This window comes from Lynx rufus, unplaced genomic scaffold, assembly GCF_022079265.1.
Source record: "Lynx rufus isolate CCGP_SWC_20201006 ecotype Redwood Valley unplaced genomic scaffold, mLynRuf1.p SCAF_18, whole genome shotgun sequence".
NCBI classification, from domain to species: Eukaryota; Metazoa; Chordata; class Mammalia; order Carnivora; family Felidae; genus Lynx; species Lynx rufus.
Window position 1 is genome coordinate 26,731,317 of NW_025814832.1, and position 13,263 is coordinate 26,744,579.

Genomic DNA, 13,263 nt, shown 5'->3' on the forward strand with positions numbered 1-13,263 from the left:
TAAAAGTTTGTTTATAATTGTTTTCCTTTCTAAGTAGAAAAATCTTTTTAGATATAACCAGTCATGGAATAATGATGCATAAGTTAGTAGGATTCTTAAAGATGTGATACAATCATACTTAAACAAACTGTTCTTTTTCCCTAGAATTTTTGGCCAGTTGAGTGAAATTTCAAAGATTTAAGCCAGCTTAACACTTACAGTCTCCGATAACATTTCAAGGAAAAAAGAGAAGACTGTGTGGAGTAAATAAAATAGAAACCATACTGAATTTCTGATTTTATTTTTAAGCTCCCCCTCTTCAAAGAATACATCCATAATTAGATTCAGAGAAATTTTGTTCCTTACAAAAGGAACAAATTTTCTGAAGAGAATTGCACATTGATCATAACATACATACTTAATAATTGGGACAGAGGGTGATCAGTATGGCCTACCCTATGGCCTACCCTTGGTCCACCCTAATGTCATTTTCAAATCAAGTCAAATATTGTCTTTGGATTAATTAGCTCCGGATGGAGGTTTGATAGAGGGGATACTACATGATCTTCTCATGATAAGCCTGACTTCTATATCTGGTAGATTATCCTGCTTAGTCTGTAAACACCCTTCATCAGTGGCTGCTAAATGAAGGTCAAAACGAAGAGAAACAGATTTTTTCCTTAATCGAGGGTTGTCTTTAAAGAAGGAGCCTTCCCATTCCTTAATAACTTCATCCACTTTCTCTGTCCTGAAATGATAAAATAAACCTTTCCATATAAAGAAGGATGGATCTATTAAAAATACCTAATATGTATTCCATATGAAAAAGAAATCAAGAAATTTGCATAGTTCATAACTGACACATTTTGGATTATAACTCACAATTGACATAGTGAAATTTATAATTTACATACTTTAAAAATCAAATGAATATAATTTCCAAGGAATTCTATGCAATTCACATGTTTTGGTTATAATTTTAGAAAAATGGTGAATTAAGGGTTGAGTACTCCTTCCTCTGGGTTTTTGTTTATATATATCTAGTCATGCCGGATTTAAAAAAATCACAGCATATTAAAATTATGTTTGGAAACATGCAAAGATCACCGAGATTACACAAGTGAAGTTAATTTCTTTGCGTGTGTTTATTATTGTTTCTTAGTCAAAATTATTTTACTTACTGAATTGTGCCACGAGCCTCTGTGCTTTCCTTCACAACATTTCCATTCAGTAATGCTTGTTTGGTCACTGTTTCCACTTTTTCGTTTTCATACTTTTGTGGGAGTTTGGTTGAGAAAGATATTTCATTTATAATGGCTGTGTAAACATTAACATGAAATATTCAATCACAATGTTGTAATACTAGTCAGTCAATTTCTGTGTCAAAGTTTACTCAAACATTGCTTGTTTTTGCTACTGTACAGTATTTATTTATAATCCCTATAAATAACGTTTTACTTTTCAAGTCATTTACTTATATCAGAAACTCACCTGAAGGTAAAACAAAACCAACTCTACTTGCCGTAGGTTTTTGTTCTTTTTTCTCACCTTGGATACAACCATAATATCTGAAATTGGAAAGAATCATATTATAGAAGCAAGACCATATTAGCCTTTAATTGAAACAAATGCTCGCCAATAAGAGAATGGATAAATTGTAGTATATTCATACAATGGAAGTACTACTTAGCAGTGAAAATAAATGAACTAAAAGTATACTGTATCTTTTTTTAAATTTTTAAAAATGTTTATTTATTTTTGAGAGAAAGCAGAGATGGAGAGACAGAGCGTGATGGGGAAGGGGCAGAGAGAGGGAGACACAGAATCTGAAGCAGGCTCCAGGCTCTGAGCTGTCAGCACAGAGCCCAATGTACACCTTGAACTCGGGAATGGCAAGCTCATGACCTAGGCCCAAGTTGGACACTTAACCAACTGAGCCACCAAGGCGCCCCAGGGTACACTGTACCTTTATGGATGAATCTCCCAAGTATAACATTGAATGGGGGTGGGGGGAGGTAATTTGTAGGTAATTTTATAAAGGTTAAAATAACACACGGGGCACCTGGGTAGCTCAGTTGGTTAAGTGTCTGACTTCGGCCCAGGTCATGATCTCACAGTTTGTGAGTTTGAGCCCTGTGTCAGGTTCTGTGCTGACAGTTCAGAGCCTGGAACCTGTTTCAGATCTTGTGTCCCTCTCTCTCTGCCCCTTCCCCACTTGCATTCTCTCTCTCTCTCTCTCAAAGAAATAAACATTAAAAAGATAATAATAATAAAATAACATGCAAAATATCTTCACTTTTTGCTTAGGGATACATATCTACATATTAGTATAAAGGAATGTGTGAGACTGAGAAGCATCAACTTCAGGATCCAGGTTAGACTGAGGGAAAAGGAGAAGATGGGGGGATGTGCTTTAGGTGTCTAGGGTCGGGGTGGAGAGATCGCAACAATACTGTATACGTTTCATTTCTTGAGCTGGGGGAAGTGTGTACGTGAGGTTTGTGAGATTCTTCTTGATGCTTTCTCATGTATCTTAAATATAGCATAACGAAAATGTTTTAAGTTGTATTAAAGGAATACGGGTTTAAAGACCACTTTATCATCATCTTGAATGATCAGGCATTTAATAAAATCCACCACCACTTATTATATTTAATGACAAATTATATGTGTGTGTATATGTTTATATAGCACTCTTTTAAGCACTATACAAACATTAATCTATTTAATCCACAAGGGAACCCTATGAGGTAGGTAATATTATTCCCATTTTATGGATGAAAAAACCCCAAGGCACAGAGAGGTTCAGTAACTTGCCTCGTGTCCCTCAGTAAGCGGTAGATTTGGAATTCACTTTGTGTTTTTCAAAGCTTTAATAAATGTCAAGACACTTAATAAATGTCAAGACTTATAGGTTAAAGTAGTTTCCTCTAATTTTGTAGAGGACTAAGAATTCTGAAGCAAGCAAGAATGAAAGTTTCTTTCCACGGGAACACGGAAAATTGGAGGTTGTGCTGTGTTCAGAGCCATGTGACCTTATACGTGATTACAGATTATGAAACTGTAAATTAGTAAGAATTTCTCTTGTGATATTTTGATACCTTTTGTTATCAGGACATCTGGAAGACTTTCAAAACATGTGCTCAGAACTAAACTTCTTATGGTTGTAACATAATCCTGTTTTATTATTATTATTAATTATTATTATTATCATTATTAATTTTGGCTTTTGATGTGTGATGGGAGTGGGCCTTGGGTGGGGAGATGTGGTCATAGGTGAATTTTCCAAGCTTTCTTTGTGGGTGGTCCATGGAAGACAGTGACTAATTCTAAAAGAGATGAATGGCAAGGAAAATGAGGAAGTTAAGAAAGGTCATTTTTGTAGCAACTGAGAATTACTTACAGTTTGTTCTAGGCTTGACACGCTCCTTGTTATAGCTAATGTGCCCGACTTTGGCCATTCTGTTCATAATTTTGGGAGGCTGAAAATAGTTCCTCCACATATTCTTTGCCTACTTAATCCTATTTTGTTTAGGAACTCAGTGAGCATGCTGTGGTGATGTTGGTTTTTTGTTTTTTTTAATGAACTTAAAAAAAAATATTTATTTATTTTTGAGAGAGAGAGGGAGCAGGGGAAGGGCAGAGAGAGAGAGAGGGAGAGAGAGAATCTCAAGCAGGCTCCACACTGTCAGTGCAGAGCCTGATGCAGGGCATGACCTAAGCCAAAATCAAGAGTCCCACCTTAACCACCTGAGCCATGCAGGTGCCCTGGATGTTGGGGTTTTAGATGTGATTTCTAACTACCTCAACAAAGATGTAAGTGACTCTGTATTTCTGGCCACTTGTCATTAAGTACTGTATATGGAATTAGGTACCTGATTTCTTCCTTTTCTAGGAGGCGGCGATAAGTGGCGATTTCTTGTTCTAGCCTCATCTTTGTGTTGAGAAGCATCTCGTGCTCTTGAAGCTGCTTTTCGATGCCGCGCCTTACTTCCTGTAGCTCTTTTTCTAGTCCTTCGATCACAGCTTCTAGGTCTTGCAACTGCATCTGGTAATGCTGCTCGCTGGCATGTAGGGAGTTTTCAAGGCCCCTTTCCTGTTTTATACAGATTGTCATCAGTGAATCAGTGCAACAAAATGTGTTTCTGAATCTGATGTGTAATGTCTTCATTCGATTGTGTTCTTTCTTAAAGGTTTGTAATCGTAGTATATCACTTATGCAAGAGATGTTTTCTTACAACTTTGTGTATGACTCAAATGACAAAAATCATAGCTAGAGAGCGTACTATTTCAAAGGAATCCTGTGATAATTCTTAAAACAACAACAACAAAAATCTACAATGTAACTGACTTATCACTCTGATTTTTTGATTTTTAAAAATTGAAAATGTAGAATATCATATGTCAAAGCAGAGCAGGCTGCTTTTAAAGGCACGTTAGGAAAGCGTTTAAATATTTTTTTACTATTACAAGTCACAGGGGTGTAGATAGAAGACTCCCCACAGTTACAACTTTGGATAACGAAAAACGCTATGTTCTCCCATGCCAGAAATGAGAGAACCCCAGGATGATAAGCAAGGATTACTTTCTTTTTTATAGGCGTGAACCAAACCTCGAGTGAATTGCTAATAGCCGTGGCCACGATGGACGGAGCAGGGTAGTCAAACTAGCACCAGGGATAGATTTCAGTGGCCTTGATTTTCAGTTTCTCACTGGAAGTTAATAGGCATTATTCCTTTCTCTCTCTTAATCAGCAAATGCCTGGGGACTGAGTGGGCCGGTCACTTTTAAGATCAAGATGATTCTCACCACCGCCTGGAGAGATTCAATTTCCACTTGCAGGTGGTGCCACTGGCGTCGAGCTTCCTTGAGTTCTGCTTGAGCTGCTTTTAGAGCCTCTTCGTCTTTGTCCATTTTTTTGCTCATATCTTCTTCTAGCTTTAAGAAAGCCACCACCACCAAGAACAACAGACACAAAGAGCACTCTTGAAAATGAGACCTTTAAAAGTAAATCCTAAAAACATAATATAGGTGTCTCATTTTTTCTTTAACCTGTTAAATTTCAAATGTGTGTTCCAGTGCTTAGTTACTAATTAATCAGGTATGGGAGTGAGTGGATTGCATGCTGAGCTTTAGTTTTCTCAGGTATAAGATGAACCTTAGAAGTCTCTTCCTACTATGACAGTCTAGGAAATGCAGAGAAAAATACATCTATTTTAATGAAAAGTAACAGCTTGCAGGATCTAAGCTTGAGACCTCTGATTCTGAACGTTCTATTATTTATGGCATTATTCAGGAAGAAGGATTGAAACTCAGCTATTATTTCGCCCCATATTTTCTTGTAGGCTGCTTTGTAAAAGCAGATAAACATCCATATACTCTAAACCAATCAATTCTGGGACTGGGTATATGGACGGGGATTAAACACTGCTGGAAAGTATATTATGAATAATTTAGAGAATTAAGTTATCATAGGCATTAGAAGCTCTAAAATAGACTTCCGTATAAAGAGAACCCACTGGTGATTTACCCTTTTCAAATGATCTTTTTGGAAAGCATGTTAATCTTGGGTATCTAGGGAAGTAGCAAAAATTACATCTTTAAAGATTGTTTTCTAAATGTCGACATATTAAATAATAAATGGAATATGTTATATTTGGCTTTAAATGTTCTTATGCTGATGTTCAAATCAAATGAAAGCATCTTTTGACAGAATTCTGAACATTTGGCCCCAAAAGCAGCAGGAGCAATGGAAGGAATTGATTGTATAATTTTTATTTATTTATTTATTTATTTATTTATTTATTTATTTATTTTTGGAATTGATTGTATAATTTTTAAAGCAAAAATAACTTTTTAATGTTTTTATCAAAATGCATTTTGAAATAAAAAATTTTAATTTGATGACACAATAGCTATTTTTTAAAGCAAACATTGTAGTAAATGAACGTTTACAAACTTCAGGGCGAGGCATTAAAGAACAAAATTCATACATTTCTTTAGGTTTGTTGTATCACTTGCTCTTAGTGCTATGTTGGCAAAGTCAAGCAGCAATACATACCAGAGCAATTACAAAACAGAATGTCAAGAACTTAGGAAATAGGAGAGCATAACAATGCTCGTGTCTGCCGGTCTTTTGGATTGTGTATGAAACTGGCAGCTATGTTCGCGTGGCAGCTGGAGTCCAAAGATGGCCTCCACTGAACCACACCTCCCCAATTTCATGTCCTCGTGTGGTCCCCTTCCAAACTGAATCTGGGCAGACCTGTGTCTTGCTTTAGCCAGTAGAATGTGGCAGAAGTGCCCATTCTAGCCCTAAACCTTAGAAAGCCCTGAAAGCTTGCACTCCTGTGCTTTTGGGAGTTCTGGGCCAGCACGTTAAGAAGTCTGGATACGCTGCTGGAGAGATCACGCACAGGCCAGATGGAGAGAGAGAAACAAACCCAATGGTCTCAGCTGAGCCAGCCTTCCCAAACCCCCCTGCCGAGGTTCCAGACACATGAGTGAGCCACCTTGGATGTCCTAGCCCAATTGTGCTCCACGATGATTATAGTCTCAGCCAACGTCACATGTAGCAGAAGAATCACCCCCACTGAACCCAGTCAACCCACAGAATCATGAGAGACAATGCCATCGTTTTAATCCACGGAATTTTGGGGTAGTTTATTCTACAACAATGAATCACCAAAAGCTTATGTTTCTTTATTTTATAATAATTAATCAGGCTTCTCTGAATTTCTGAATTCCTTGAAAGAAATCCTCTAAAGTAGACTGACGTTAAGAAGACTCGAAACAAGTTACTGCAACTTTTCCCTTTTACTTTAATTTACTCATTTTGGCATCATGACTTACAAACTAGATAACTTGTATTGGTACCATTGCAAAATAGTTTCTTTGATCCATAATTTTCAGAAATTGTCATCTATTAATTTTTTCCCTTCTCTTTGCAAAAGGTGAGTGAACTATTCCAGTACTTAAATATTCCAGTGACTTTGCTTGATGTAGGATACTGATCATTCTTTGTGAAGACTGAGAATATTACCCTGAGGTGCAATTTATATTGTTACCAAAAATGAACTGCTAATGAAATAAAGCCCTATGATTTCCTGGAAATATTTTTTCCCTTTCAGTGAGGTTCTTAAGTTCACTCTTTGCCATATTTGGGTGCCTGGACTAGAACTTGAACTCAGATATGATAGGTAAACGAAATGAACAAACAAACAAAAACCCCCAAATCCTGAATTTGTAAATTTTTGTTTCTAAATTATTTATTTGTGCATTTATTTAAACATTTGAGGTATTCATGAGTTGCTAAATGTGATTGTCACTTTAAAGCAAAGTAAGTCTATGAAATTGAGAGTCAGCCCTTATTTAACTTGGCTTTCTCTTTTTTTTTCAGTGCTTAAATAGTTCATGGCTTGTCCAATAACTTGGACAATGTTATTGGAAATAAACATTTCTCATCTTGTAGTACACAAGCAAAACTGTATAAGTGGGGAGTCATTATCAATGTGGGGAATTTCGATTTGTCCCAATTTATACCACTGCTTCTGAATGCCATGTTCACATATTTAGGTAATTTCTATTTATAACAATCTGGTATAAAACTGAGCTCATTAAAACGATGATGGAAACCTTTCAGAAATATTTTACTTAGTTTTATTTCTACAAAGTATGCAAGCTAATAAATCTTACTAGAAAGCTTGCCATATTAAAGATGTTATTTAAACAATCTCTATAAATAACTCCATAATATCTTCGAAGGGTATTTGAAATACTTCCTTGCTGAAGGATGTCTAAAAGAGGTTAGAGTGCCCCATTTTATTGTATGTTGGCCCCATGTTTCGTTAATGATAGTAACCTCCTAATTGATACAAAAATCAAATGCATCAATTGACATTCATTGAATGGTCACTTAATAGTCTAATTAGAGCGTTTCCCCCTGTAGTCCAGTCACATTGCAGTAAAACCTAAATTCCTTCCCCAGTAGACGCTGCATTGAAAAGGAAATACTGTACCTCAGAGAGGCCGGGACAGGAATTGGATAGACATGGATTGTCTCCTTATCCTGGAAGGTGCCTGTCTGTATGAAATCATTACCTGGATCCTTGTTGAGAGCACGGTCTCTATCTGATTTCTCGTGAGGAGCTTTTCATAGTTTGCCCTGATCTCATTGAGTAGCTGGGACAGCTCCATTCTTTTCCCATCCTCCACCTTGGCTAAGTGAACCTTATCGATAGGATGAGTCGCTGCGGCAGAGCTGGTCTGTCTGCGTCGAGCAGAGAGCGAGAGCTCCGCGGAGCCTTAAAGACGCAGAGCTCCTTTTTCACAACCGCAGAAATTCCTGTGTCTCTAATCAATTGTGCAAATACTTGGCAAACCCTTTTCTCCTACTGTCGGTTTGGTAGATGTGTCAGACTCTCCATAAAGGAACAGAAAAAGGAAAACATCCGCAGTATTCTGAAATTGGTTCTCTGTAAAGTTGAGCCCTTGGCAGGGGGTGGGGGTGTGTGTGGGGGTCAACTTACCTTGTGGAAAAGGACATGGGGAATAAGATGAAGGAAATTGTATTTTGTTTTTCCCAAGATAGTGCATGGAAATTAATCCGGGCTGCAAACATGATAGCTAAAATTTTCTTTTACAGTTTTTCTTGCCATTTGGATTATTTAAACAGAAATGCTGTGGTAGGGCATTATTAGAACATGTTGTAAGTCTGGAGTATTCTGACAGGTGTTGGAAAAGGCTACCATCAGATTAAGTTGGCCATTGTCCTTAGCCACAGGACTGATTGTATTTCTCTCAAATGCATACTGTGTGGTTCATGGCAGGCTGCTGGCCTGATGGCAGGGTTTGATGTATTCAGGCAGATTCCTGAAGGCATATTCTGATGAGGCTATAGCCGCAGGTAAGGGCTAATTGTGAGAGCTGAGAGTTAACATTTCCAATGTTTTAACAAGGTTGAAGAAATACAACCAAATGGTCTGCCTACAGGGGGTATTCACTGGGTAAGATTTATTGTGGGGTTACTCCTTCATTAGGAAATGTATAGTTCACAGACAACTCATACCTGTAAATGTAACATTTGTGCACTCTTCTACCTTCAAAAAGCATCATTACATCTATCATTCCATCTAACCTTCTTAATCCCTGTCACTTTGTACCCTGAAAAGGTGACAAACCGGAAGCAGAAGGGGTTAAGGTGTCTTGCCTTATGGCGATGTGATGGCATCTTTGGGATTGGAACTATGATTGCTTGGTTTTCTTCCATATATTGCCTCATCTGCCTCTGTATTCTCTCTCTCGTCACCTAAATTTATTGTTTACTCTGGCCAGCTCGCTGTTATGACTGAAATGTGGGTGACTGAAATATTTTTGAGAATGGATCTATCGTCATTGTTATTTGTAGAGTGGCTTGGCTGGAATTGTGTCCAAACGGTAGTTCAGGAAATAATCAATCCTTGGCTCTAGTGCTCACAGGGCCTTTGAATATGCAACGTGTTCTTTTAATTTCTGAATTAACGCACTGCTGGCCAGGCCAGTCTGTGCTGGGCATTCCTACAGTCCTGTGTAAAACAAGCTGAGAGGAGAGGTTCCAGGTCATTCCTGTCCTCTGATTAACCTGACCCTTGCCTCCTCCACCCTCCCCACCAGCCACAACTGATTGGCCTAGAGACGGACACTTGACTGAAGTGTGGACAGACAGTCCATAGATCAGAGACCTATGAGTTAGCCTGATACAAAAGCTCTGATTACAAAGGATCAGTTATGAATATCTAAACCAGACTCTTCCTCTTTCTTGGTAATTGCAACGGAGACATACAAAGAGAATCAGGTGGTTGGTAGTGGGAAAAACAGCAAGAAAGTAAAGAAGTACAGTCATTACTTTATGTAGCTCCTGCTAATCTCTGCTGAAAAATACAGAGTTGAACTGGCTTCCATAGAGGACTGGTCCTGGCAATCTGCATTTTAAATAGGACTCCCAGATGTGTCTTAAGTACCCTACAGCAGTGCTTTCCAATAGGAATATAAGACGAGCCACACATGTAAACCACATACGTATTTTTTTTTTTTCAATGTTTATTTATTTTTGGGACAGAGAGAGACAGAGCATGAATGGGGGAGGGGGCAGAGAGAGAGGGAGACACAGAATCGGAAACAGGCTCCAGGCTCTGAGCCATCAGCCCAGAGCCTGACGCGGGGCTCGAACTCACGGACCGCGAGATCGTGACCTGGCTGAAGTCGGACGCTTAACCGACTGCGCCACCCAGGCGCCCCGCCACATACGTATTTTTAAACTTTGTAGTAGCCAAATGGAGAGAGAGAAACAGAAACAAGTGAAATGAATTTTAATATTATATTTTATTTAACTTGATAAAACCAAAGTATAATTATTTCAACATGTAATCAATATAAAATATTAAGATATTTTACGTTCTTTATATTTGACAATGTCTTTCAAAGCCAACGTATATTTTTATAGCCCATTGCAATTTAGGCAAGTCACATTTCAAATGCTCAATAGCCACATGGCTAATGGCTACTGTGTTGAACAGTGTAGCTCTAGAATTTGGCCCCCACTGCCTCACACAAATGAGAGTTCCATGCCTGCGCCCCTCCACATGAATCTTAGATTAAAGGAAATAGTGCTAGATTTTTTTTTTGAGGTGGGGGGAGAAGGGAAGGAATAGTATTTGGGGCACCTGGGTGACTCAGTTGGTTAAGCTTCGGATTCTGTGTCTCCTTCTTCTCTGCCCCTCCCTCACTCGTGCTCTGTCTCTCTCTCTCAAAAATAAACATTAAAAAAATTTTTTAAAAAGGTATTCTGCAAGCATGTGAACAATGAAGTTAACTATTTCAAAAATCTCAAATATCATTTTTCAGGGAAAAAATATTGCTAATTTACTTTTCAAAAACACTGCCTGGGTGGCTCAGTCAGGTAAGTATCTAACTTTGGCTCAGGTCATCATCTCGTAGTTCATGAGTTCGAGCCCCGCATTGGGCTCTGTGCTGACAGCTCGGAGCCTGGAACCTGCTTCAGGTTCTGTGTCTCCCTCTCTCTCTGCCCCTCCCCTGCTCACACTCTGTCTCTGTCTCTGTCTCTCTCTCTCAAAAATAAATAAAACATTAAAAAAATTTTTTAAAAACCCACTGCCCTTCATTTAAAAATACCAGTAACAATAGCTCATTAAACACTGTGGCATATATAAAATTGCAGGTTTCATGCAATTTTCAGTGCACTAACTCTATTACACCCTGTTCTCTTATGCTTTAAAAATCATAACATTGCAAATAAGCAAGGGTGTCATAGGGACAATCTTGAATCCACTCTGGTTATCAGAAGGAAATCATTTGAAAATGTTGTACTTTATTAATAGGAACTCATTAGTTATAACACACTTCACAACAGCCAAAATGCTGTGGTTGAGGACACTGGCTCTAGGGACATTCCTGAGAGTGGGCCTCAGACCCTTGGGGCTTAGTATTCAAAACTGAAGCCATTCATTCAGTCATTTGGTTATTGGATGGCTACTGTTTGCAAAAGGTGTGTTGGGTGCAGGGGAGTTCTGAAGAGGAGAGGTGACCTCCTGGAGCACGTGGTGGGGGGAAAAGATGGAGAAGGCATTATAGGGAAACCAGTTAAAAAAAAAGTGGTCATGGGACACTTGGGTGGTTCAGTCAGTTGAGTGTCCTACTTTGGCTCAGGTCATGATCTTACAGTTTGTGAGTTAGAGCCTCGAGTAGGGCTCTGTGCTGACAGTACAGAGCCTGCTTCGGATTCTGTGTCTCCCTCTCTCCCTGCCCGTCCCCTGCTTGTGCGCGTGCACGTGTGTGTGTGTGTGTGTGTGTGCGCGCGCGCGCGCGCGTGCTCTCTCTATCAAAGATAAATAAACATTTAAAAAAAAGTTAAAAACAAAAGTGGTCAGGGCCAGATCATGGAAAAGCAGGTGATGAAGGCTGGGTTTTATTTGGCAAATAATGGAGAATCGTTGCTGATTTATGAAAGGGGAAGTCCCATGGATTAATTTGGAAGTAGTGCAAAAGATTTCAGTGTAGGGATGCCGATTGGAGAAGCAGTGCTAATGAAAAAGAACATAAAGCTATTTCCACCAAAGTTCAGGGTGAGAGACCCTAGAAAGCTGAATTTGAGTAACACTGTGGGAATAGAGCAGGGGGAGCAGGTATGACCTCTGGAGCTTCAGCTAGGCACAGCTGTTTACTAAAGGGAAGGGGAGTGGAGTCGGAGGTGACTCAGGAACGCACTCTCCGACCAGAACATCAATGGTCACGTGATCAGAAACAGTGAAGACAGGAGGATAATGGGCTAATTTCAATCCGGACCCTTAAAGCTGCAGGATATAGTGGGAAAAGACTGGGGGTCAAACCTCTGTCTGCCAATTACTAGCAAGGTGAGCTTGGGTAAAGTACTGATACTCTTTGAATTTCAACGTCCTCATCTGTGAATTAAGATTAATGATACATTTCTCATACTACTACTATGGTTGCTAACATTGGTAGACGCTGTTGTCATCCTTGGTTTACAGATAAAGACACTGAAGTGCAATCAAGTGCAGAGCCAAGATTCAAAGCCAGGCAGTCTGACTCCAGAGCCTACCCCTTTACAGCACAACTTCTAATTTCCTGGTAATCAGAAGTAAAACACTGGCATGTAATAGAGGTCTTTACCTCCTTGCTACTTAGAGTGGGAGCAGGTTAGAAATGTAGGCTCTCAGGCTGCGCCCCAACCTCCTAGATCAGAATCTGCATTTAATCAAGATCTCTAGCTAATGTGTGTGCACACTGGTACCACTTTGAAATCACTGGTTCTCCGGGCGCCTGGGTGGCTCAGTCGGTTAAGCTTCCAATTTCAGTTCAGATCATGATCTCGTTTACGAGTTTGAGCCCCACATCGGGCTCTGTGTGGACAGCTCAGAGCCTGGAGCCTGCTTCAGATTTTGTGTCTCCCTCTCTCTCTCTCTGCCCCTCCCCCACTAGTGCTCTGTCTGTCTGTCTCTCTCTCAAAAATAAATAAAAAATTTAAAAACAAAATCACTGGTTCTCAAACTCGCTGCACAGTGAGCCCACGGGGAACTTTAAGGAATAGGGACACTGCATCGCCTCCCAGGGATTCTGATTTATTAGCTCAGGATGTTTTGCCTGGGCATCTGCATTTTTAAAAACTCCCCAGGTGAGTCCAATACATGGCAAAGTTTGACAATTATAGCTGTACATGTTATGAATGTTTCCTTCTACTCATCCCTCTCCCACTTCACCCAAAGGAAATGG

General features: G+C 39.3%; 1 protein-coding gene across 1 annotated transcript; it reads right to left on the reverse strand.

Moving 5' to 3' along the window:
• Positions 1–498: 498 nt before the first annotated feature.
• Positions 499–8,175, reverse strand: KRT222 (keratin 222). The gene is made up of 6 exons (XM_047080400.1): positions 8,080–8,175; positions 4,789–4,917; positions 3,855–4,075; positions 1,471–1,547; positions 1,161–1,296; positions 499–727 (listed from the first exon to the last, which is right to left on the reverse strand). Exons 1-6 carry the CDS (start codon positions 8,173–8,175, stop codon positions 499–501), a joined length of 888 nt encoding a protein of 295 aa, XP_046936356.1.
• Between the last annotated feature and the right edge of the window lie 5,088 nt (positions 8,176–13,263).

Coding starts and splice junctions, on each gene's coding strand:
- KRT222 (XM_047080400.1), bottom strand. CDS start 8,175: ATGGAGCTGTCCCAGCTACTCAATGAGATCAGGGCAAACTATGAAAAG. Junction 4,918..8,079: donor TGCTCTCAACAAGGATCCAG/GTAATGATTTCA, acceptor GCTTTCTTAAAG/CTAGAAGAAGATATGAGCAA. Junction 4,076..4,788: donor TTGAATCTCTCCAGGCGGTG/GTGAGAATCATC, acceptor TGTATAAAACAG/GAAAGGGGCCTTGAAAACTC.